This window comes from Vombatus ursinus, unplaced genomic scaffold (assembly GCF_900497805.2).
Source record: "Vombatus ursinus unplaced genomic scaffold, bare-nosed wombat genome assembly UNPS02014817.1, whole genome shotgun sequence".
Taxonomy (NCBI): Eukaryota; Metazoa; Chordata; class Mammalia; order Diprotodontia; family Vombatidae; genus Vombatus; species Vombatus ursinus.
The window spans coordinates 2,245,057-2,272,729 of record NW_020954595.1 but is presented as its reverse complement, the minus strand read 5'-3'; the positions used below and the strand labels follow the sequence as shown (position 1 = coordinate 2,272,729).

Below are 27,673 nucleotides of genomic sequence, written 5' to 3'. Positions count from 1 at the left end.
TGTTCAACCTCTAGTCTGTCTTCTCTTCTAAGGAGCGTTATCTTTGGCCTCAAAAGCAAAGGGCAGGAACAGCCAATGAGGAAGTGATTTTGTTGTTTTTAAGTCATTTCAGTCATGTCTGATGCTCTGTGACCCCATTTGGGGTTTTCTTAGCAAAGATCCTGGAGTGCTTTGCCATTTCCTTCTCCAGTTCATTTTATAGAGGAGAAAACTGAGGTAAAGAGGATTAAGTGACTTGCCCAGGATCATACAACTACTAAGCGTCTGAGGTAAGATTTGAACTCAGGTCTTCCTGACTTCAGACCTATCTACTGCACCACCTAGCTGCCCTTAAAAGTGATACCCAAAATAAACAAAGATATAGTAAAAGAGTACCTTCATAAGTTAAAAGCAATGTAGACCAGTAAAAATCCAGGATACTGAAAGAAATGGGGAATTTGATTACAATTGTAGGAAAGACTCCAGATAGGCTTCATCTTACTCATGCCTGGACCTTCTCTTCTTCTCTAGCACCAATGCCTACTTGTCTGTTTCCCTCTCCCTCTCTCCTCTCTCTCCTCTCTCTCCTCTCTCTCTTCTCTCTCTCCCCCTCCCTCCCTCCCTCTCAAAAATGGTGGCCCTGGGGAAAGAATGACCAACCAGTAAAGGAGGACCTCAGGGTCCCTGGTTCTCCAAAATGGTAACACGGTAGGAAAGAAAAATGAGGAAGTTTATAAAACCTTTTCCCCACAATGAGCCAGGGAGGGAGGCAATACAAATATCATTGCCCCAACTTTACTGAAGAGGAAACAGAGACTCCAAGAAATTAACTAAATTATGCTTGGCCACCCTGGGGACATTCAGCCTCAGATCTCCCACAACAGCACTTCTCCCCTAAGGTTGTAGTGAAGACCACATGAGGTAAAATATGTAAAGTGCTGAGCATATCTTAAAGTTGCAAATCAATGCTAGTGTCATTACTCTGTACACACATCCCCACGTGGGAGGGGCAGCAAGGCTCCATGGCTGGAGAATAGGCCCTGGCACCAGGAGTCCCACCTCTGAGATACAGGCTTTCTGAACCTGGGCAAGCTACTGACCCTTCTAGTCTTCCAGACCAGGGGTGTCCAACTCAACTGGAAAGGGAGCCACCACACTCTACAGGGAGATCCCTGCTGGCTACATATTGACTTAGAAAACCACATATGAACGTCATCTGTGTTCTACTGTGTTTTTATTTATTTTATTAAATATTTCCCATTTTATTTTCATCTGAGGTGTTGTGTGGTGCAGAAGCCCCCTGTTTGACCCCTCTGCTCCAGGCAACTCTCTAAGACAGATGATCTTAACCCCTTCTGTGTCACAGACCTCTTTAGCAGTCTGGTGAAGCCTCCTGGACTCCTTCACAGAATTGGGTTTTTAAATCATTAAAGAAAATGCTAAATTTCATTTAGAGAGTATGAAAATCATAAATTATAGAGGAGTTGCTGATCTATATCAGCAGAGGGATTTATTTATGAGGAATTCCCTACCTGTGTTGCATATCACCATTTTATAATTATATATGCATATATAACATACACATATATTCACACAAAGTCTCAGTATCATCATCAAGAAAATGGGGTAAGATGTTTATACTATCTCACAGGGTTGTTGATAGGAAAATGCCTTGTAAATCTTGGAAATGGGTTCTCATTTTATTATGATATAAATAATGATGATAATGATGATAACAACAACAAAATTCTCGATAAATTAACAGGAGAAAAATTTCCAAGGGTGAAAAGAAAGCAAAGAGCTTTTGTGTTACTGTCTCATTGAGTTAAAATAAACATTTAAAAAAACAAACTGCAAACACAGTCCCAAGTTATGTGCATGCCCATGTACAATGTATGTGCTCATGTGCCTACATAAAACAGATAGGCACACATGAATGCATGCCACCACTCAGAAGGACTTTGGGGACCCTCTTTTCCCTGTTGGCTGCCATTACTTCTCCTTTTGAACATCAAACATGACATCCTGTTAAGCAACAGAGAAACAGATTTTGTTCCTCTCTAGGAACAGCAGAACACTGTGGGGGAAGGAGGGAGGGAGGGAGTAGGCGGAAATCAGAAAGGCAATACAATTGAGTCATCTGCTGTAACAGTTGGGCCTTTGCTGGGCGTCACCATGTGCTCTCCTTCCACATGTACTAAGAAGTGATCAGTAATCTATTATAAAAGATGAATGCCAATCTCTTTTCTTTCCATTTTGACAAAGGGCCTTCACAGTGCCCGCCAACAGCTTTCACAGAGCTTGGTAGGTACTGTGCTTCAGTCCAGGGACATGGCGGAAGACGAGCGACCCAAAAAGGGTCAACTTAGTCCAAAGAAGACATGATCCAATGGGAAGGAAATGTCCCCACACAATTATATTACCCTCTATTTAGAATAAAACCTGAAACTATTATTACTGGACACCACAGAGGCTCTGGTCGGCTTCCCTTTCAAAATCTCTCTTGCTGGGGATGGGAGTAGAACTTTCCAAACCTACAACCTCTGGCCATGTAAAGCTGGGCTGTCTCTGGAAGGATTTATTGTGTGGGGCTAACCACTCTTCTAAGGGGCCAAGTTAATCACTAGAGACAGAAGGAAAGGTTTGGCATGAGATATGTTAGAAAAACAGAACTCATGGCTCATCATTGGTGGTGAGTTGGTTTTTATTTTTTGTTTTTAATCATCAGACCTTGAAAAGAAGAAGAACTGTAGTATAAGAAGATACAAACTGACCTTTTATAAGTAGAATGAACTCAAATATTTTTTGTTAATGAAAAATCCCAAATACTGAAGGAGACTGAATTATGGTTTAACTCGTAGACATAAAAATACTCTTTTTTTTTTTTTTTAACATTGTACTGTGATCTACTGGTGACTTCTCCATTGGTTAGCCTCCATTTTGTGAAGGGACCCAGGCCCGCCTGCCTTCATGCTCCTCTAGGCCCTGATCCTGACCTTCTAGACTTTAGCACTGAGGACCTCCCCTCCTCCCCACCCCTCTTTTCTGTTCCCTTTTATGTACTACCTTCCATCAGAATACAAGCTCTATGAGGGCAGAGACGGTCTTTTTGCTTGCATTTGTATCCCCAGCAAATAGTACAGTGCCTGGAACATAGTAAGTGCTTAATAAATGTTTCTTTCCTTCCCTCCATGGAAAGAGAGAAACTGGAAGCTGTAAATTATAATGGCCAACTTGGTCCCAAAGAGGAGATAGGAGCAGATACCTCCCCCAGCTTCTCTGCAGAGGTGGGGGACTGTAGGTACAGAACACTGTATACGCTGCCAGATTTTTTTAATATATTGATTGGTTTAGGGAATTTTCCTCTCTGTTTTTTGATTCTTTGCTCCAAGGGATGTCTTACTAAAAAGAGGGAGATGAAATACATTGGAAAATATAGTCCACATTAAAACAAAAGCTATCAGTAAAATTGTATTTTAAAAATACTAAATTCACCACTAAAGTCAAACTATGATGAGATACAGTAAAAGAGAGAAATAAGAATAAAAGTAATTAAAGTAACACAGAGAGTGGTAGTATTGCCCCCACCCTGGCACCCAGCCCTGCTCTGACAGAAGTGAGGGACTATGGGTTTGGAATATGGTCTCTAACTTTATACTTTTTTTCTTCTTTTTTCATCTTTCTAAAAGTTTGCTCTCTGGAGGGGGGGAATTTGGGAGATATAAAAACAAGAGAGAAAGAGAGAGAGAAGGAGGAGGAAGAGGAGAGGAGAGAGGGGAGAGAGAAGGAAGGAGGGAGGGAGGGAAAGAGAGAGAAAGAGAGAGAAGAATGAGAGAAAAAAGAAAGAGAGAGGAAGAGAGAAAGAGAGAAAGAAAGAAAGGTCAACAGCATCAAAAGATGAGGAACATGAAGACTGAAGGAGTAAAACACATAGGTAGATAAAAGCTATCACCAACCTCAAAAAAATTCCCCAAATTCCAGCTCCAGAAATTGTTTCCTTAAGGTACAAAGACAACTCTCAAGGGTACACACATTTATGGAAGCAAACGATAGCACGCTAAGTGCAAAATGATTTCTATTTGGCTTGAGGGCACACTGTGTTCTAGTTCTATTCCTTCTAAACATCCTAATTATACTTTATTTAAGAAAAAAAAATGACCTCCCATACCCGGCCAAGGCAGCATGGCACAGCTGAACGAGCCGTGGCCTTGGAGCAGGGAAGGCCTGGGTTCGGCTCTCACCTCTGATATTTATTAGTTGAGGGGGCCAGTGTAATAATAACAATAACAATAACAATAAAAGATAATACTTGCACATATGTATATAGTACTTTATGATTTGCAAAACCCTATATGTATTATATGTGTATACACATGTACATATATACATGTGTGTATTATATTGTATACACGCATGCATATGTGTGTATACACTATATGTAGTGTGTACATGCATACATACATGTGTGTGTATATATACATATATGTATATGATTTCATTTCATCTTCACAAAAACCCTGGTAGGTAAGTGCTATTACTCTCCCCATTTAACGGATTAGGAAAATGAGAGGAGTGACTTTCTCAAAGTCACACAGCTGGTAAGAGACTCGGGCAGGATGTGAACTCGGGCCTTCTGTCTCCAAGGCCACAGCACAATCTCTACATGCTGCTCCTGCTGTTTGCCAAGTCCCTTGATCTCTAGGTGCTACAAGCAATTCCTGGGACCTAACTAGGAAATCATAGAAGGTTTACAACCTACATTCACAGAGAGAAGCCTCATGCTGAATTCTCCATGATGACAAAGTCTCCATAGCCTCGACTGCATTCTCCAAGCGCCTACCTAGGCGCACCTGAGACTACCTAGGGCATGTAACTGGGCATGGAAGAATAGAAAAGTCCACAAAGGAGAGACTCCTAAGGACACCTGGGAAAACATGATACAATGACATTTTCTGTTGGCTGGCTTCTGTGGATGAAACGATGGGGCAGCTAATCCAAAAGGGACGTGTCTTCGTGGTCCTTGGGGGAAGGTTTCCCGCCACCTAGAAGCCATACTATTTTTGTGCTTCCCGTCCATCTCTGAAGATCAGAGAGCTAAGCAGGGATGGTCCTGGAGAGGGAGGAGGGAAGGACTGAGTCACCCAAACGGCTTCCAGATGAGAAAGCACTCATCACTTGGGTCTCATACCCTCACACCCTCCCCGAGGGATGACTCGCCATCTCTGTCCCCCTCCCCATCTTTGAGTCTAAGGGGCGGCTGGAATTCTACCTCGCCCTAGCCTTAGTGCCTCAAGTAGTCAGTCAGTGGCCTTGGGGGATGGGGGGAAGGGAATGTAAAAAGATGAGAATTTGAAACCAGTATTTTTCGTGAAAAGACTGCCGAGTCTTCCCACCTGGTAATTCCCCTTTTTTGCTACTTCCATAGCTCTCTTTTTGGACACTTTGCCCTTCCTTTTTCCTTTGGTCCAGCCCGGCTATTTCACCAATGTGGAGAACTCCCAGCAGAGAGTGACAGAGAGGCGCCTCCTCTGTGCCTTAGTGTCGGACACAGAAGCGACGCTGCTTGCCCAGAGTCAGAACCCAGTATATGCCAAAGGCTGGACTTGAACTCCAGGCTTCTTGCTTCTGAAGCCAATCCTCTGCTCACCACCCACACTGCCTCTGAACTCCTCTGATCCTGAGAGATGCAGGAAAGGCATCTGTGTTCAAAACTGGTTTGGCCCATGAAAACTGACACAGGGGCCTCACGAGTCCAAGCAGGACCAATCCACGGGGCATCAGGCAGACTTACGCAAAACTCAATGACTTTCCATCTGAGGCATGTGACAGCGCGTTATCAGGATGGAAACTTAGAGAGGGGAGTTGACATTAGCCTTGTGGTTGACTCCACAACCATCTTGGCTCCCCTGCCAGCTAGTAAGGAAATTACAATCCCTAAGTAAACAGCCAGCACTAGGTCATCTGAAGCACTGAGGGGAAACAGGGCTGCCTCCATTCAGCACCCACCCCGGGAACCATGGCTAAGGCCAAGGAGGCAAAAATAAAAAAAAAAAATCTGCATTTTAGCAGCCACCTTCACTCAAGCAAATGGCTCAGCTCGTTGCCTGGGCATCAGTAAGCAACTTAGGCGATGGGCTAAGCCAGAGTTATAACTAACTTTTGTCATCCCCAGGGAAAGAAGGGTAAGTAAGTACACAAATCACTTTTTTTTAAAGACACATTCCAGTCATGGGCTGGAGAGCTGAAGACACCCTGCTACGACGGGGGAAGCAGGACACCCTGGGGTCGGGACCACTAGGCTACCAGTGGTAGTAGAAGGTTGCTGCTCTGGGGAGGGAGCAGGGCATGGCAGAACTCAGCTGGAGTAGCCACCAGGAGTGTTCTACAAGATAGCTCCCTCTTTAACTAAGCATTCTTGACAATCAGTTACTAAGCTCAACTGTTTCCATGCTGCCAAAGGACTCAAAATATGATGAATGTCCTCGAGAATCTATCACCCAAAGGCAAAGCCCATCCTAGGTATGGCTATCAGCTGAACATAACACCTCAGGGACATCGTCACAGAACAGTAGTCAGGCAACATCTTTCAGAGTATGTCTGCCGTTAGAGAAAGAGCTAAAATCAGGACACAGAAACCAGGCCAGCTGAGTCTCCACTCAAGGCCCTCCAGACCGTCACCGTCCACCCGCCTTCATATTGATTATGCCCTTCAAAGACATTTATGAAGCCAGCCACAAAGGCAGACATGTGAATGATACCAAGAGATGGCCATCACAGATCTACTACCAGAAGTCGACTCACAGAGCTCCCGCTTTCAGAAAGGGCTGACCACGAAGAATCAACTCTCAAAGGCCCAGGGCCATTCCTGGGCTACAACAGCTCCCATTGGTGCCTGCTCCCACATTCTGCAGAAAACCAATCCTCAGGGGCAGCTAGGTGGCACAGTGGATAGAGCACCGACCCTGGATTCAGGAGGACCTGAGTTCAAATCCGGCCTCAGACACATAACACTCACTAGCTGTGTGACCCTGGGCCAGTCACTTAACCCCATTGCCTAAACAAAAAAAGAAAGAAAGAAAGAAAGAAAACCAATCCTCGTCCCTTGTTCTGTCTACTCAGCAAAGCATAACCAGGAAAGAATGAAGGATTTGCGTCAGAATCAAGCAAACAATAAACTTGTCAAGTGCCTACTATGGGCTGGACATTGGGTTGAGCGCTAGGAAGATAAAAAGAAGATGTGGGTCCGCACCTTGCCTCAGCTTCCTCGTTGGTGTTGTTATTACTATTCAGTCATTTCAGTTGTATCTGACTCTCCGTGACCCCATTTGGGGTTTTGTTGGCAAAGATACTGGAGTGGTTTCCATTTCCTTCTCTGGCTCATTTTACAGGTGAGGAAAGTGAGGCAAACTCAGGAGGCAAACTGAGGATTAAGTGACTGGCCCAGGGTCACCCAGCTAGTAAGTGTCGGAGGCCAGATTTGAACTCAGGAAGATGAGTTTTCTGGACTCCAAGTCCGGTACTCTTTCTGCTGTGCCTGGTACAATATCAATGTCCATTATCACCATTCCCCATGTGACCTTGGGCAAATCATTTCTCTCTGGGTCTCACTCTCTTCTTCTGTAACGTAAGGGAGGTGACTCCATCTCTAAGGTCCCTCCCATACCCGCATTCTATGATCTTACAACCTCTTCTTTAGGGGTGCATCTGGTGCACAAACAGAGGCTCAGAGCATGTGAGGGGCCTGCTTGTGTTCAAACATCTAAGAAATGTGAGCGCAGGGACCCCGTCCCAGGTTCTCTGCCTCTCAGACACATATTCTGCAAACCACAGACTAAGAGATGGCCAAGACCTCTCAGGCCACAAAGTCTAACCTCGTCACTGTACAAAGGAGGAAACTGAGGCTAAAGGAGCCACACGCCCAAGGTCACATCACTAAGAAGCTCGAGACTGGACACTAGCCCAAACTTGCCTCTTCGGTCAACACCTTTCACAGCAGATTTAGAGCGAGAGAGGGTCTGGAAAATCATCTAGTCCAGCCCCCTTATTTTATAAAGAGGAAACTGAGGCCCAGAGAAAGAAAGGCATTTGCCCAGGTCACACTCACGGTTAATAGAAGAGTCAGGAGAGAACCCAGAATAGAACCTGTACTGGGCAGGGGGCAAAGACCATGGTTCAGGCTATGCTCAGGATTATAGGAGCGGGCGGAGGGGGGTGGTCCTTATAAGTATATCCCGGGCTCAAAGGAAAGCCAAGTCCACAAGCATTTATTAAATGCCTACTGTGTGCCAGGCACTGGGGATACAAAGAAAAGCCAACCCCAGCCCCTGCTCTCAAGGAGCTCGTAGTCTATTGGGGGAGATACCATACAAACAACTTGGCTCTAAGAAGAATCAGAGACGACAAAGCTCAAAGTAGGCACGCGGGGGCCATAATTTGCATGAGTTGTGATCATCTCACCACAGTCTGTGGGATAAAAAGACAGACGTGGCTCATCCCCAAGGAGATGCGGCCAGCAGAGCTGCGTGAGCCTCTTTCTGATTGTCCCAGGGCATGGATCACGTTGCATTTCAGGCTCAGGTTATCTCTGCAACTTCCAGGATCAGCCCAGTTTCTTGTCATTGAATGAATGATCTTCTTGCAAGTTCAGACAGGCACCCAGTTAGGCCAAACCTAACCTAAGGATGGCGCGTACCTGGCATCCCCAGACCAGAGAGATCTTGGGCAAAGATCCAGAGAAATGACATTTCTCTAACCCTTTAAGAAATGCCAAATGGTTTGTGTGTGGTATTCACATTGGGCCTCACAATAAGCCTATGCAGGAGTACCTATGGATTCTATTCTCCCCTTTTACAAATGTGGAAACTGAGACTCTGCTAGTAAGTATCCAAAGGAGGACCGAAATTCAGGTTTTTCAGACCCCAAGTCCATTATCCCATGCTGTCAATCAAGTGTAAAAATCACTGGACAAAATGACCAAAAAAAAGGCAACAATCAGTGTGGGAGGGGGTGTGGAATGATAGGCAAACAAATACATTGCTGTGAAATGGTATAATCATTTTGGAAAGCAATTTGGAATTATGCAAATAAAGTGACTAAAGTGGGCTCATAACCCAACTAAGTCATGGAGAAGAAGAAAGTCTCCACATACTCCAAAATATTTATAGCAACATTTTTTGTGATAGCAAAGAATTAGAAACAAAGCAGATGCCCATGGACTGGGGAATGGACATGAATGTAATGGAATATTACCGAGCTGTAAGAAACGATGTGTGTGATGAATTCAGAGAAGCCCGGAAAGATCCCCATGAACTGATGCAGAGGGAAGCAAGCGAAACCAAGGAAACACTCGACAGAGTCACCACAACAATGGAAATGGAAAGAACAACGGTGCACCAGAAGATCGAGTTGGATCCAATGAAGCCAGAGGGGAAGACACCCCCACGTGACTCCTTCGCGGAGGTCACAGGCATCACACACGGCACAGGCCTTCAGGCGCTCAACGCGTTGGTCAGCTGTGCTGGGTTTATTCCATTATTTGTCACATGGGAAGGCTCTTGGGGAGAGGCAAGGATACTTGGAATAATTATAATGATGTAGGACAAAGAAAGTATCGATAAAACCTTGTTTAAAAAAAGAATCCTAGGCAGTGGAAAAGGTAGGCGGGCAGGGAGAATGTCCACGCTTACAGGCCACCCAGGGACAAGAAGTCCCCAAAGTCCTTTTCTATGCTTTTAGCAGGTGTAGAATAAACTCCCAGTTGCTGGTAGGCCTCTAAAAATCTGACTCTGGGTGACAAGGAGGTGAGAGTAAGTTCTGCTGCAGATCCAAGTCTGTATTGCCTTTGGCCAAAGCTTAGTGGTAGGGTCTACACCTGTGAGCTCAATGGTCTAGAGAAATGTAGGAGAAGAGATGGAAAGCTGGCCTTGAAGCCAGAAAAACTTGAGTTCAAATCCTTCCACGTACTGGCCGTATGACCTTAGCAAGTCCTTTATCTCCTATGGCAGGGATAGGGAACCTGCGGCCTCAAGGCCACATGGGGCCCTCTCGGTCCTCAAGTGCGGCCCTTTGACTGAATCCAAACGTCACAGAATAAATCCCCCTAATAAAAGAAGCTGTTCTGTAAAACTCAAAAGGCCAGACGCAAGGACCTAGATGGCTACATGTGGTCTCAAGGCTGCAGGTTCCCCACTCCCGCCCTATGGCAGTGATTTGCCCAAGGTCGCACAGATAATGTCAGAGGTGGAATTCTTTCCAAGGTCCTCTGACTCCAATCCCATGTAGCTAAGGTAGCTAAGACTGTGGGTCACTTATGTTACCAACCTGCATTGGCAGAGGGAGTTTCCTTACCCAGGAATTCCCAACACTAATGAAACAACATATGTGTGTTTAGGTATCTGTGTGTGTTCCTGTGCATATTTATATATGAATATGCATGTGCACATATATGTGGATATGTACATACTAGGTGTGTATATTGTCTACACACTTGTCACATGCATCATCATATGTATGACTATTATGCCTGTTTCTACGCAGATGTGTATATCTGTTCATATGTATCTTGCATATACAACCACAATAGCTGGGGTCTGTAGAGCACTTGGAGGCTTACAAAGTGCTTCATGTATGTTATCTCATCTGATACAACAAACCTGGGAGGGAGATGTTGCTTTCAGTCCCATTTTGGAACTTGCTCAAAGTCACACGGCTAGTATCTGATACACACGTGTTGGATAACATGTGTACACACCTGCACGTGCATGCATGCACATATGTTTGTTGAATATATTATTGAACAGATTGTACGTATATGTGTGTTGAATTAACTGGGTTCTCAGACTGAAGAGGGTGGAAGACTGGAGTAGAGGGAAGGACCCAGGATTGGAGTCAGAGGACCTCGGAAAGAATTCCGCCTCTGACACTATCAGTATGACCTTGGGCAAATCACTTCCCTCTCTGGGCCTGACCCTTCATCTATAAAAAAAAGGGGGTGGCCTAGATCATCTCTAAAGTTTCTCCCAACTCTAAATGTATGATACTAGGAAAATTACTTCTCTTGCCAGACTCTGACCCACCAATCGGCTCTGCATTATCTGGCACCATGAAACAAAACAAAGATTTGTACGTGGATGGGTCCTTTCATTTCAGTTAGCCCATTTAGCTGCCAATTTTACAAATAAAATAGACTCCCTCTATTGGTAAAGTACTGCTACTACTCTCGGGGCTGTTTAAGTCCAGTGTGCCTCACTCGGCCAAGAGCAGAGCCCTACCCCTCAAAGTCCTTGAAATGAGGTTCAATGTAGCCTTGTAGTTATTAGCACCACTCTCACAGGACCTCCAGGAGGGTACCTTTAGCATATGCACCTAAAGCAATCTCACCTTATATAAGTGCTTAGCACAGAACCTGGTGAATAGTAGGTACTTCATAAATGTTTGATTGATTGATATCAAATGACTGATTGACATAACCTGATGTTTGCTATTCCTGAAGTGGTGACTTTGGCTCTGGCTATCTTTAAAGAGATTAGTTGAACAATTTGCTATTTCTTGCCTTTCATTTTCATAATGTCAAATACAGGCACAAAAGCTGTTACATCTAACCCCAAAAGGAACAAGGTCCAGGGTTTACAATGACCAAAAATTAAAATCAATTGGATTATGTTTGCAGACTCCAGTGGGATGAGCTTTTTTCTGCTTGGCCCTCGAGAACAGAGCTAGGAGTAAAATGCAGAAGTTACAAACCAGGTTAGGCTGAATGTGAGAAGGAGGGGAAGGAAACCACCTAAAAATAACTGGAGCTATCCAAAGGTAGCATGGGCTGCCTTAGGGCAGAGGAGCATATTCTCCATAACTGGACACCTTCGACTAAAGCTGGAGGATGATACATCAGGGAGGCTGGAGAAGGGATTTTTATTTAGGTGCTAATTAGACTAGCTGGTTCCCCAAGGTCTCCACTGAGGTTCTGTGATTCCATGATGGGACGGGAGAGGAAGAGTTGTTTTTTTAAACAGTCTATAATGTTCTATAGCAATGGAAAGAGGAAACTTGTTTAAAAAAAAGACTTAGGAGTTGAGTCACTAAAGGAATAAAAAGAGAAAGACAGCTACATCTACAAAGGAACACGCTTTTTCTAAAACACACAAGCCATTTTCTAGAGCAAACCCATACATAACATACCTGCCATACCAAATCTCGATCAAAATTAAAACATGGTCTTCCCTGTAAGAAGATAAACCATAAATAACTTTATTCATATCAGGTCCTTCCATCTTAACTCAGGTTATTTGAACAATACCTCTATAAAACTAGCAGGTCTATCTGGGATAATAACATTTCTATATTCTCTCACTGATAAATACTTTCTGCATAGAGATCTAGTGATTTCAAGATCTGTGCAGAAAATCTGTCCCACAAAGAGTAACACTGCAAGACAGAAAACTCACTGGATGTGCAAAACAGAAACTCTTCTCAGTGGTTCCAAGTAGGACTTTATTTGGGGCAAGAGCTCATGGAATCTCACACCTGCTATCTTTTACTGATGGGTAACAGATGAAAGAAATCAAAAGGTTGTTCTGCAGGTATTTAGAGGATCAATGTATGGATTAAGGATTATTGTCAACCAAAGCAGTATCTCACAGAAATTCATTTCCCTTTTTGTCTCGTTCATTTTTTTTTAAGGCTATATAACTTGGAATTTTGGCAAAAGGTTGTACAATTCTGAGCCTTGGCCAAAAGTTAACATGAAACTTTAGATTTTAAATCTTATCCAAGAGAGAGCCAGATGCTCTCACCACTGCTGAAATGCCAGTTCCATTCATCCTGTACCCATTGTACAGTCATCTACTTGCTCAGATCGTCCCTAGTAGTTGGCTCTGGAATCTGAGCTCTCCTCGATTGTTTCTCATCCAAGTCCCAAAAGAAGCATCACTTGTAGTACAAGAGGAGATCGGAGCCTGCCTGAGCTTCTGAGCACTGAGAAAACATGCAGAGAGGCTGGGTATCTTCTAACAACCTGCTACAGAGATGAAATGGAATGCTAACGAATGACAGATGTCTCCATGCCCAGCACAGAAATAAGTGCCATGTTAAGTAACCCAATGGTCTCAACATTGCCGGCTATGTGCACAAAGCAACACCTCAGCTTCCAGTTATTGATAAATTTGTTGATCAGCGCTCACTCTGAAAATGGGCTTCCATGTCATTCCACTGAATTGGCCAGGAAAGATTTCACTTATTGGCTTTAAGAGTTGGGAGTAGGGATCCCCTTTTTGACACACAATTATAATGATGAAAGCAGTGAGACCTCAAAAGTCTATTTCAGATCTAAATCTCCAAGCTCATCATCTTTTAGTTTTCCTTTTAAAAAGACAATCACAAGCCATCAGAAAGGAGACCAAGAGTGTGTATAAAACTCTCTTCACTCAAGGTCCATCACTAATGCTGGGAGAGTGTTCACTTCTGAAAAACAGCCAGCAGCTCTCCGATATTCCACATAGGAGCACAGATGCGCTAACTCTCTCTACAGAGATTTTGAGAGCTTCCTCTGTTCAGCTAAGTTGCTTATTTTAGGCTCCTGTGATTTCATGGGTATAGGGAACACCCAGCATAGAAACTCCCATCCACTGATGCATCTTGTCTGTAACTTACAGTCTTAGAGAGTCACTGGGACACTGAGGAGGGTCAATGCTTATTAATGGGCTAATGCCCACTTAGTAGAAAGTATTCCTGAAGGCAAAGACTGTCTCATTTTTATCTTGGTTCACCAGCTACTTAGGAGAGCACCTGACATAGAGCAGGGACTGAAAAAATGTTTATTGCTTGACTAGTAGATTTATTGGAAGACATGCATGGAATTAAAGCTGAAAAGAACCTCACAAATAGGCCACCACTCCAAGCCCCTCCCTTTACAGATAAAGAAACTGAGGACCAGGGAGATAATAGACTAAAACTGAGGAGTTCTGACTCCAAAGTCTCCTCCGTTGTCTGAAGGTGGAACGCTACTTAACTCTGCTTCTCCAAACCTTTTATAACAAATTATAAAAATTCTTATCAACATAATGTGTATTATTAAGCCAGTTTTAACCTAGCCCACTTTAAATGGGCTAACTCTTCTCTACCCTGACTTACAGGATGAAGACTTACAAGTCAAAGACCTTTGCAATAGTTGTATTTGGCTGAAGCCATCGTCACTGACCAGATAACATTCTAAACTCATCTGTACAGATGGCAAGAGGGTGCAAAGGTCAATAGTACTGAGTACGTTATTCCTCCCCAGATCTTGGGGTCTTTGGAACAGACAATCCAAGTGTGTGCACTAAATACTGATGGGACTTTGTGCAGAAGCAGGGATGGGCAGTATGTTTCCTTTATCCTTTAGAGTTGTCCTGCAAGTTGGTCCCAAGCCCCACACCCAGCTTGGCCAACTGCCTCAGTTGTCAAAGGGCCCACGTCCCCACTGATTATTGTTATTTATTTACTCAAGGTGACGTCAACAAGGTGGGACTTGGTCCAGTTCCAAACGATCCATTCTCATGACCTAAAATTTTGGCAGCCTTCCTTTTTGGAAGTAAAACTTTCAAGTCAAAAGGCTTCAGGTTACTAGACACTTAAAAAAAAAAAAGTAGCTGAGTTCCATTCATTTAAATCAGCTTACAAAATTTTATTGTTTCATTATTCCTAATTTTTATCAGGTGAGTATTTAATCATCCTAGATAGACAAACACAACTAGAGTGTCAGGACGTTTTAAGATCATTCACAGCTGAGTTGGGGGAAGGGGATGTGGGAGGGGAAATTTGTAAATACTTTCTCTACTGTCTTTATCTCCAACCTTGACTAAGAAATAGTGTTCAGGTTAACACACCCACGCACAGTAGAGAAAGTGTCTTTTTATAGGAAAAAAAATTTCCTGATAATGTCATTTCTATCACTTGATGACCCTTCTGTTGGGCACAAAGAAGCCTTCCTTTGGCAAACTTGGTTCCTCCAAAGGGCTTTTGTCACTGGATTGGGAGGGGGGGGAAGTAGATGTATTCAATTCCTTAAAATTTAATTCTTGAAAGTAGTTAACCGTTTCAGATGGCTTCTGATGCTTGCCAGCCGAACCAATTCAAGGGGGCGACCCTTAAAGGGGAGACCCTAATGAATCTCTCTCTAAGAATCACAAACAGAAAAAGACCACATCAAAACAAATCGTCAGCTTGAGGCTGTTTGTTTGTCAGGGGGGAGGCAAAGAGCTGTAACAAATGATTAGGCTCGGTGCATGTTTTCCGATCTCAAGTGCCCACGAACGTCACCAGCTGGTTGACACTGTCAAGCTTGCCCAAGCCCTACCTTCATTTCTATGACAGTCTGAAGAGCCTTCGTCTTTGCCGGTTCCGGCTGAAGTTGGGTCCTCCTGTGCAGCTCCTGTGGAGGGACACGATAGAAGTAAGCCTGACGGTTCATCCTCCCATCATCCAGGAGCTCAGACAGCGTGCCCCAGCGTCCCCCAACCCCAGGCTCGCTGGGCACCCAGCTGAAGGCTACAGGTGCTACTACTCCCCAGCAGCCCACTGATCGCTCTCCCTGTGCTGCCGCTGCCTGGAGGCTAGGTTACAGGCAATGGAGCTGGCACATGCGCGATGTCTAAAACTTCCGTCAATAATTAATGCCAACTGTGACAAAGACAGCAAGGAAGCCGAGCCCAAATCCCCTTCAACACTGCTGCATGTGCCCAGACAGCCTGGCCTCCCCCAGCCAATCACATCACTTCGGGATCCTCATACCCAGGCCGAATAAACAAAGGGAGGAAAGGACCTGGGTGAATACAAACCCACACCAGGCACCGCATTAGCTACCAGGGTTCAAAGCAAGCAATTAAGAGTATTGGCGATACAAATGTGGCACTCCTTCGAGCAGCAAATTGGTTTGATGGAAGACAGTGAATGCCTTGCCTTCTACTTTCCAATTGCATCTGTGGCTGATAGATTAATATCCCAGGAGAGAAAAAAGGCAAAGTATGGATAACAGTGCAAACTGGCTTTAAAGGCAGCAAGGGGAGAAGAAGAGAGAGAGAAAGACAGAGAGAGAAAGAGTGAGAGAGTGAGAGTGAGAGTGAGAGAGAGAGAGGCTGCTAGGAGGTATCATGGCACAGTGGATGGAGGGCAGCTTTAGAAATGAGGAACACCTAGGTAAAAGTCCTGCTTCTTGCCAATAATGGCTTTGCGACTCTGGACAAGTTTACCACCCAGCACTCCAACTCTCTGATACTCTTAAATTTCAGAGAAGGTGCTGACCTGCTTTGGTAGAGGAGTTTCCCTGTCCAGGAAGATCCCTTTCCCCATACTTATGAAATCATAAGAAAATCAGCATTCATGTTGTCCATGCTTAAAAAGGGGGAAGAGAGAGAGAGAGAGAGAGACAGAGAGAGAGAGAGAGAGAGAGAAGGAAAGAAAGTCAAGGAATAAAACCTGGAGGGTTTTTTGACAGGTAGATCATTCCTTTAGCTTAAAAACAAGCTTAATATTAGCAATTTTACAATTCAAAGAATCTTTCTCCCTTCTCATTTCCTTGCATTGTCTCAAAGAACAGTTTCTTTATCAATCATTACCCAAGAAAAATATCCAGAATCTAGGAATCAGAGAAATGCAAATCAAAATAGCCCTAAGCTATGATCCCACACCCATCATGTAATCAAAGGTACTAAAAATGGGAAACTTCTTGTTGAAGGAGGTGTAGGATAAGAGGCAGCAAGAAGCTGGCTGGTCCAACTGATCTGAAAATGAATTTGGAATTATGTAAGAAAATTTGCTAAATTGTTTATAAACTTTGATCCAGAGATAGGACTATTTGACACTGTATCCCAAGGAGATTACAGCAAGAAAAGACCCAGTCAATATTGACAAAAATACTCAAGATAGCATTGTTTGTGATGACAAAAAAAGAAAAAAAAAACCTGTAAGCAAAATATGTACCCAGTGACTAGGGAGTAGAGGAACAGACTATGATACATTCATTTATGGAATAGCATTGCTCAGTATGTAATGGTGCATATGAAGACATCGGAGGAACATGGAGGACTTGTAAGAAATGATGCAGAATGAAGCAAACAGAGCCAGAAGAATAACAACCACAATGGATACACGAGGTAAAGAGAGTTACCAGGAGGTGCACTGACACTCTCCATACTGTCAAAGAAAAAGTCTTCACCCCCCCCTTAATTTAAATGAATGATAAATTCTTTTCTCAAGTAATATATTCGAATGAAACCTATCTTCTTTTAAAAACAAAGAGCAGTTTCTTGCATTTAAACATCTTTCCTTTTCCCCTTATCATTCTTACCTATTAATTGAGGGAGACAAAAGTTGGGAAGGAAGACCCATAGCTTAAGTTTCACATTTCTGTTTCTTTCATATCTGTTAACATTTTAAAACTATTCATTTACAGCTGACTATGGCTCTTCCCTTGAGGAATACGCAAGAGTTCCCACATCATCTCATTCAAAGTTGGTAAGTTACCAACTTTATTTAACTTTCCCCCTTAGGAAACTGGTCATCAACATAGGACATGGTTCACAGGATCAAAGGATTTTGAGATGGAAGGAACTTTAGACTTTAATTATAGTTTCAAGATCACATCATAAGAACTACAAGGGAATTTACAATTAAGAGTAACAAGGTGGCTTAGTGAATGGAAAACTGGACTTGGAATCAGGAAGACTGTTCAAATCCTGCCTAAAACTTTTACTAGCTGTGTGATGGGGGCAAGTCACTTAACTATTCAGTCTCTGTTTCCTCATCTATAAAATGGGGATAACAACAACACCTTCATCTCATTGTTATGGTGAAGATCAAATGAGATATTGCATGTAAAGTGGCTTTGGAAAAATGTAAACCACTATATAAAGGCTAATTATCTAGTACATGTCACCAGGCCTGAAGTTATTCAGTAATAGTGAGAGGAAGAAGAAACAATATTAGTGGCTCCCTAACCCCTGACAAATTTATCTTTGCGTGTGTTTAAATTCATTTTAAATTAACTTTTATTTTATTTTCAATCTGACATAAGTAATAGAGACATCTTCTGCCTTCTGATAAATGTATCTGAGATAGATAGGCAGTTTCTTGAGACTAGACAGCTGTTACACCCTTAAAGTGATTCATGTGAAGACAAACGTTTCTGCCAGAAGAAACCTAGGAGGCATTACTAAGGATTATGAACTCCTGAGCAAGAAACTTAAGTCCTTGAGGGTACAGGTGGGGTTCTCATCACTACTGTTGATTGAAAGCAGAGGATACAGAAGAGAAAGACAGATTTGGGAGGTGAGAAGCTGGCTAAGAAGATGAAGTCTGAGAACAGGATTTAGATTTCCAGACCGTGATCTTTATTTTAATAAAGAAAAGATGGGCTCTTGGCCAGGGATGGAGTATACCTAACAAGGGCTAGTAAAAATATATTTTTCCTGGAGCTTCACAAGTCTGAGCTTTAAGAGAGACAGGAGGGAGAAAACTGCCCACACGTCTGCCTCCTCTGATGACATAGAAAGATACATTCAACACTGAAGAAGAAAAACAGGGGAAAACCAGGACCCGGTGAGATGGCAACAGCCCACACTCCTTGCACATGATGCAGAGAGGATCCCGTTCGGGTGTGCTTTGGAGAGATCCCTTCCTACCCTGAGATCCTGGGATTTGGGACTTGGGGACATAATTCCATGTGGTGGAGTCAGAAAAGGGAGCTTGGTCCTGGAAATCAGAATTACACAAAATAGATTTAGAGCTGCCATGGGCCTTATAAGCCACCTAACCCAACGCCTTCGTTTTATAGATGAAGAAATTGATGCTCGACATAGGTTAAGGGACTGGCCATGGGTCAAACAACTACCAAGTATCAAGCGTGGGATTTTAACCCAGTTCTTCCCAACTGCAGATCCTGTACTCCCACAACTATGACATGCTGTCTGATCTGAGGACACTTGGGTTCTAACCTTGACTCTGTCCCCATCTAGCCATGTGACATTGGGCCGGGCACATTCCCTCTCCAAAACTTGGCTTGTCCATCCACACAATGAGGTTCAGACTGAATGAAGCTCAAGGGTTCTCCCCACTCCAACATGCAAGGAAATCTCTCTCCTTCTTTTGGCTGGGCACAATGTCCTGCCACTGTATTCAGCACCAGCCTATAAAAATTCTTTGCCATCTGCATTTAACCTGGGGCTGGGAAGATTACAGGCTTTTAAAGCAGCAAAGTTAACTGTTTTCTGATCCTAAATTTTATGGCCACTGAGATCACCTCAGCTCCTAAGGCAAATAGGAAAATATTTTATGCATCTAGGCTACAGCTTACAATCCACATGCTCATCCTTGGCAGTTTATGCCCCTCAAGGGGAAGGGCTGCGTGCAGTAAGTGCTTGCTAAGGCATTGTTAAATGTGGCTTCCAAGAACAATACTCTCCCCATAATTAGCCACATCAGTTTCAGTTGTTTCAGAGACAAAAGTGATCTTAACTTTATGTGCACGCCTGCAGTTCTTGTCTGTAGGCCAAAATATTCTAAATAAACTTTTAGATATGTTTCTGGGTGTGATAATTGCCCCCTATAAAGTCTTACGTATATAGAAGTCAGATCTTCTTGATGTATTGAAGAATTTCTCCCCAAAGCATTTAGAATCATAGGACCTATGGCCACTGAGTCCAGTCCAACCCTGAACCTAGAATTCCCTCTGAGACATCCTGCATCACATGAATGATCTCTAGCAATGGGGAGATCTTTGAGGGAAGGGACTTTGTTTTTTCGTCTCTCTTCACATCCTGACCACTTGCTGGTGCCTGACAGATAGGAAGTATTTAATAAATGCTTGGTGACTGACTGCTTATGGGGAAAGGCGGCAGACCTATCCTACAAGGATTTGGGGGTGAGGGTGTAGAGCTCAGGAAAAAAGGTCAAGTCTGGAGACTCCCACCAGGGGGTCATCACTGAAATCAGAGTAAGTCATAGATAGAGAGCTGGGAGGAACCCAAGGGGCCATCTCAGTCAACTCTCATTTCACAGGTGAGGAAATTGAGGCCCAAAAAGGTCAAGGGACTTCTCCCAGGTCACACACAGGTAATCAGTTTCAGAGGTAGGATTTGCAACTCCACAGCCAACTGTTTTTTTCTCCTACACTATCAGAATGAATAAGTTTGCTACCAGAGAGAGTACATACAACAAGAAGAGAAATAGGAGCACTCAATCAATTAGAATCATTTGCTAAGCTCCTACTATCAAGAATGGACCCTCACAGAACATCTGTATTAAAGAGTCAAGGAAAGAATAAGGAACCAGTGGAGGAAATAAAAATAGATGGGATAAGAAATATGAGGAAAATCAATTGAAAGGGATCTCAGTGGCTAAGTAGTCTGACCCATTCCCAAAAGAAATCACCATATAACATATCCAGCAAGTAGTCATCGGAAGAGTATATCTCTCTGAAGCCAAGGGCAGATAGAATATCTAAGAGGAAGGAGTAATCCCAGGATCCTAACTGAACAGGAGGGGCACAGGGAAAGGGTTCCATCTCTTACCACAATTAACGAAATCACAGAAGGCCTAGACACCTCAAATAACTTGATTAGTCAATCAACAGGGACCATTAAGTTTTAAAATAAGATGTACTTATACCCCATAACTTTATGGTGCCAATACCCCTTTGATTGAATCATAGACAAAATCAATCAATAGGAATAGGTGTTAAGATATTTTCCTACAATCATGTCAATAAATCCTTAATCAATTAAAGAGGATTATAGGCTTTGGCCACTAGATGAAGGTTTCTAACAGCAACACTGGAAATGTTTTGTAATAAAAATTCACACCCATTAGGTTTATAATTAATAACAGCAAGTCAGTGTAGTGTCAAAAGACCCCAAGTTAAAGAACTGAGTTGGAGACAGAGACCCAAAAGGTGATCAAATAAGAGTGAGAAGGAAGGGATTATTCTCTCCCTCTCTCTCCTCTTCCTGCCCCTGTCCCATGTCATCAGAGAGAATGGGTTAGTATCAAATAATACATGCAACTAGGACCAGAGAAACTTGACCCATAAGGAGACAATGCCCCAACCAGGAGCAGAGATGCCCATGGAAGGTAAAGAGATGTGGAAACATATTTATCCAAAGTTAGCTGCATGTGTAGCCTATGAAGAGAGAAAGGACTTCTAATATGTGGAGTTTTTGAGGAATAATACCTTCTAGGAGTGTGATTTCCACCCCCACCCCACCTCACCCCCCTACACACACACACACACACACACACACACACACAGCACAGTGCCAGCCATTGACTATGGAAAGGCACAGAGCCTCAGAACCCACCAGAGAACTCCACACCTAAGGGGAACTTCATGAGGACTCCATGAAGGGAAGAAGGATTTCCAACACCAGAGGTTAAGAGGAAACTCTATCACATGTGGGCCTTTTGCAAGTGCGCCTGTCACTGAAGCAAGGGGTGAGAGGAAGAGACACACCCTTGGAGGCCAGAGGGAAAAAGCCCTTTCCTTAGCAGGAGGTAGAATTGTAAAATACAGTAATTCATTATTCTTGAACTTTGGACCCACCCTTTTCATGGATGGTGTGTGTATTTACAGGAAAGCAAACCTCAGCTTTGAAAGTAAAACCTGTCAGTATTTTTAAGGACCTGTTATGTGCCAGGCACTGTACTAGATAGTGGAGATACAAATATATTGAATAAAACAATCCCTCCTCAGAAATAGCTTATACTCTAATGACAAAAAATGTTTTTGTAACTACTATTCTTATATCATCTTAGTCAATTCCTTTTCTAAAAGCTAATGAAGTCTATTGGCTGATCGTTAATGGAAAGTATACTAGTGGGGGCCTGTGAATTATAATGTCAAAAGTTTGGCCTCCAAGAGTAGGCCCCTGGAAACAACAGTAGCCACTACATGTGAATCTCATTGAAGAAGTGGGCCTACACAGGGTGCTATAATAGGATCATAGATTTAGAGCTGGAGTAAATCCAATCCTCCAGTTTTACAGATGAGGAACTGAGGAACAGAGAAGTTAAGAGATTTCCCCAAAATCACACAGGTACTACTCTAAGTAGCAGTCAGGATGCAAACCCGGTCCTGCCAAAGGAGGTGGTCCTTAGGTCACCTGTTATCATGTCCATCAAGTGGAAATGTTACATTTCATGAGGACCGTTTTACAATACGGACATCATTTTAAAGACCACCTTTCCAATGGAGGTCAATCATGGTTATGAACACAGAAAAAGTGACATTTTTTGTATTATTAGCCAGGATCATTGGATGAGAGATTTAGAGTTGGAGGGGACCTTCCTAGAAACCATCTAATTCGATCCTGTCATTTTACAGATGAGGAAGCTGAGAGGCAAAACGATTTCCTAAGAATTGCCCAGCTATTAGGAATCTGGCAGCATTCAAACCCAGGTTTTTCTGACTGCAATTTAAGAACTCTGGCCACTACAACACAACGCCTTCAAAAAAAACAAAAGGTTAAAAATAAGATTTTTTTCACCTAGGAAACCTTTCCAAATTAGTTACTGACAGCAAGAACAGTCTGGTCACCTCTCCCCACAAATATTCTGAAAGTTTTTTCCCATACCTCCTCATTACTACGTACCCCGACCTGGGTCTCCATTGGAGCCTGGTATATCTTGACCTATTGTCAGGTAAGGATGCTTTTCCAAGCCCAAATTTCAAGACCACCAGGAAAAAATATAATTAAATTAGGCACTGGACTTGGGGTCAGGGATGTGACCCTGGGCAAGTCATTGAAAGGGGAAGGAGACAAGAAGGAAGGGAATAAGGATTTATTAAGTGCCTTCTATGTGCCCAGCACTATTCTAAGCACTTTTATAAATATTATCTCATTTGATCCTCACAGCAGCCCTATGAGGTAGGTGCTAATATTATTCTTATTTTACAGTTGAGGAAACTAAGGCAACACAAAGGTTAAGTGACTTGCCCAGGTTCATACAGCTAGCAAGTGCTTGAGGCTGGATTTGAACTCAGGTCTTCCTGATTCCAGGCCCAGACATCTAGCCACTAAGCCAGTCATGCCTCTCTATGGTTCAGTTTCTTCATCTATGAAATGGGGATGAACTCTCTCTTCACTAAATTCCCTACCAGCTCTGAATCTATGGTCCTGTGACCCAGGGCTGGGAGACCTCCCCAAAGCAGGGGGGACAAACTGTCTTCATCCCAGACCACCAGACAGAACTCCCAGGGGCACAGTCAATGGTGACTTCCCAGCGAAGGCCTTCCAGAGTAATCCAACCAGACTATCTATTTCTAGATATTTCCAGAACCACGTTCACCCATGTAGCTCTCTGACCACCCTGCCGCCCAGCTCCCTGGGGTGTAGGAGAGGAACAAGAGAGAACTGAGCCTCCTGGAAGCTGTTGTCAAAACAGGCCATTTCAGAGCGAACAGCAGGACCCAGGACAGGAACGAGCCGGGAGTTCCTTCCAACACCTCCACAAGCCAGATGGCTTCTGCCACTCCCCAAGAACAGAAGACGCTCCTCCGGCTGACAGTCCCAGGCACAGAACCAAGCCAAGTACCAACAGGGTACTTCCAGGGTCCGAGCCATAGGTGAACACAAGGGAGCAGAGGCCTCCGGGGGCAGATCTGGGACTGCACGCTTGCTCATGCTGAAGCCGGAAAGAACATGGTAAAATCATAGATGCTTGATCTGAGGTCTGTGAACCTTTTTGTCCGTTATTTTGACATACTTGACATGATGGCACACTGACCATTTCAATATCATTGGTTCCTTTGCAACATTATGCCTTTTATTTTATGCATCTAAAACCATTATTCTAAGGAGGGGTTGATGGGCTTTCCCAAATTTCCAAGAAGTCCATGATCCGAGAAAGGGAAGAATCCTTACACTAGGAAAGATATAGAAGGTAGGTGGATTACTATAAGTGTATATACTAAATATATAAGTGTAGACTTAGATTATGGAAGATATAAAAGGTATACAGATAAGTTTAATATCAGTGTGCATATATATACACTTACAGATACATATAATTATCTACATAGTTTCTATATCCCTCACAGTATAACTATATATTTAATTACGTATTAAGCATACTCATATATAGATATGTATATATATACACACACATAGGTGTATGTGTGTTTATGTATGTATGTATGCATACATACATACATACATAAACACACACAGCGTTGCCGTGAAGATAAAATGAAATAATATATAAGGTGTTTTGCAAATCTTATGGTGCTGGTTAATTACTATAATACATACTGCATAATATATGCTATAATACTACAATAATTATTATAAAAATAATAAAAATTATAATTATTATTACTGTTACTATTATTAGCATACCATCCTAGCTGTGTGACCCTGGACAAATCACATAACCTCTCTCAGACTCAGCGCCCTCATCTATAAAACAGAACAATAACAGCCCCTCCCTCGCTGTTTGGTTGAAAGGATCAAATGAGATGGTATGGAGGGCATATAATGGTCCACCATTGTTGTTGTTGTTGTCATTATTATCGTGGAGAACCTTAAATGCCAGGGTGTAAGCTGGTATTTTTATTTAAATGAGGCAGGTTTTTTGTAAAGCCATATTGGGAGAAAAAGGAAGGTGGAAGAAGGGAGGGGCCGTTGGCTTGGGATGGACCAAATGATGACTGACAAGAGAGAGAAGACAATGCTGCTCAACAATTTTTTGGGCTTGTTTTCTCTGCCAAGGGGAATAATCTTTGCTCTGGAAATAGTAGAACAAAAAGGGCTGATAGGAAACTGATAGATACAATAAGGAAGGAAATACTAAGAGAGGACCGAGTTGCCCCTGTTGAATTCAAGTCACTAGACCCAGACACAGAATGACTTTGGGGACTACTGAGCCATTCTCTGACGTCTCACAGAAGACGCAGAAAATGAGAGAAATACTTCACGACTAAAAGGAAGGGAACAGAGTTGGCCAACTATAGGTCAGTGAGCTTAACTTCAACAGCTGGAAAGATTCTAGAACAACTCGTTGCACATGTAATTAGGGAGTATTAGGAAGGAGAGATTGTCAAAAACCAACACAAGTGTCCCCAAGACCAAGCCATGCCAGACTAACCTTGGAGGCCACAAGCCACAGGCTAGTCAATGAAGCCAATCCTTGGCAAAAGTCTACGATGGGTAGTTCGGGAATACTTTGGGGGGAGAAAGGGCATCACAATGAGTTAATGTGGATTCAATAAGATCAAGTCATACAAGACTCATCTCATTTCCTTTGATAGGGTTAGCTGATGAGCACATTTCCATTTAGCTGCCAAGTCTTGCCTACTGTATCTCAGTTATCATCTCCCACATCCAACCCCTTCCCTCCACTCACACAGCCACCACCGTAGTGCAGGCCTTCATCTTCTCTCACCTACACTATTCAATAGCCTTTTAATTGGCCTTCAAGGCTCACTCTCTCCCCTCTCCAACTTGCCCTCCCCACGGCCATGAAAGGGATTTTCCTGAAGTGCAAGTATGACACCCTCTCACCACCACCACTCAAAAAACTCCAGTGGCTCCCTATTGTCTACAGAATCAAATATTCACATTTCAAGCCTTTCACAAACTGACCCCTACTTACCTTTATAATAGCCTGGTGAACTATTATTTCCACTCTTGCATTTTATGGTCCTACACCTTCCATCCTTTTTGTTGAATTCTCACACTTGAAAACCAATCTCCCTGCTATCCCCATGCCTGAAATTTACTCCCTCACCTCATCCTTGGAGAATCCCTGGTTTCCTTCAAGACTGAGTTGAAGTGCTATGTTCATCCCAATCTTCCCCCCAAGATAAGAGTCTTCACTCCCCAAATTCCCTGGCATTGATTTGGTATATATTTGTCTATGTACATGGTGCCTCTACCAATAGAACATAAGCTCTTTGAAAGCAGGAACTATTTCAGTCTCGCCTTTTGATCTCCAGTGCCTAGTGCAATGCCAGGCACATAGTAGGCACTTAAGAAATCCTTATTCCTCGATTGATTGGACAAGAAGTGGGAGGTCAGAGCAAGCAATTCGATCTCCTATTTTCTTCATTTTCAAAATGGAGAAAAGTGCCTGCTGCTGCCTCGTTCCCAAGGGCCTTGTGAAAATAGGTGAGATTCTACGTGTGAACGTGTTCCGTTATCTCGAGGGGAAAGCGACTTTATAAATCCAGCCTATTAAACAAATGGAGTGTATCCTCTATCACCCTTATGCAGTGATGGCCAGCTCCTTCCCGAGCAGATCTGGTTACAGCCCCTGGGTCAGCAGTCACTTTCTGAACCAGCGTCCTAAATGATATCGCAGATGACGATGCCAGTAACACGATATCGAGGACCAAAGTGCTTATGGGGAAGCAATCAGGAAAATTAAAATAAATTAAGCCGTTCAAAAATAATCAAGTTGTCCACAGAGGCAGAATGGGAGGTGGGGGAGAGGGAGGCATTGGGGTCCTTCAGTCTCACTGTAATGGACCTTCCTGGTGGCCAGCTGTCCTGGACCCATCGCTGAGCTGACAAATGCATTCACATTCACCCAATCATCATCACTCACTAAATGAGGCCCCACTACCATAGCGTTCTTCTCAGAGCCTTAGATAAATGTTTCTTCAAGGTAGTAAATCATATACCATATGTTAGAAATCACCCCAACATACGTGTAAATGGGAATATACACCCTTTTGTCCTTTCCCAAACAGTGGAAGGGATTTTGGCAGCCTGGCTCCCATTAAAATCAACGGGAGTAACGTTTCTAAGTCTCCATGCAATGTGCCATACCCCTGGGAGTAATATGTCATGACGATGCTTTTCAAGGGTAAGGGGATAGCTTGTTTTTATTTTTCATTTCTTTTTTTAATGGGTGCTCAAAACAAAGAGAATTGAATTAAGAGTACCTAGCTAAGTAGGAGAGGCACACAAAAAGTCCTTAATGGGACAAACTGGCCATTGCAGTTATGTGTACAGCAGATAGGAACAGCATTGTGGCAGAGGACAGAGGGGCAGGGAGGGAGCAGGGAGCCTAAAGAACTCTGGACATCCTGGTAGCTTTTTGAGATTTCTGCCTGCAAATACTTGTGAGTGACTCAATTTATTTAGCTCAGCATGTCTCTGGCCTTTGAGAAATGATTTCACTACAGGGAGACTGTAACCACTATCTGGAAAGGCTGATGAAACTCAGGAAACAGAAGCAGGGTGTCATGGTGATTAGTGCTAGCCCTGGAATCAGGAAGAGCCAAGTTCAAACCCTGCCTCTAACACTTACCTTGAGCATCTAAGTCTCTTGCCCTCCCTGTACCTCAGTTTCCTCAAATGAAAAATAAGGGGGTTGGACTCAAAGACCTATGAGGTCCCTTGCAGCTCTAAATCTATGCTCTATGACTACCCACTGCTACACTGTTAAGCCTGATCCCTCAAAGAGTGGAACAGAAAGAAACTATAAGAGAAGAAGAGAGACAGAGACAAATGGGGAAAGAGCAAAAGACAAAATAAAAAGAAAGGACAAGAGGAAAAGGAGAGAGAAAGATGATTTTTCATGATGTGTCTACCTTCTATTCCACATCTAACAAGAGCTCATCTAGAAGAGCTTCCTACCGGGGCATAAAGTGGATTGTGGAATTAGATAGATACATAGATAGATAGATAGATAGATAGATAGATAGATAGATAGATAGATAGAT

General features: G+C 43.2%; 1 protein-coding gene across 1 annotated transcript in view; it reads right to left on the bottom strand.

The window, feature by feature from the left end:
- Positions 1–27,673, bottom strand: part of ERC2 (ELKS/RAB6-interacting/CAST family member 2) — an 888,684-nt gene that overhangs the window by 646,374 nt on the left and 214,637 nt on the right. The window contains exon 4 of the mRNA XM_027835912.1: positions 15,311–15,385. Within this exon, the coding sequence (XP_027691713.1) occupies positions 15,311–15,385 (75 nt within the window). The remainder of the gene's footprint in view (positions 1–15,310; positions 15,386–27,673) is intronic.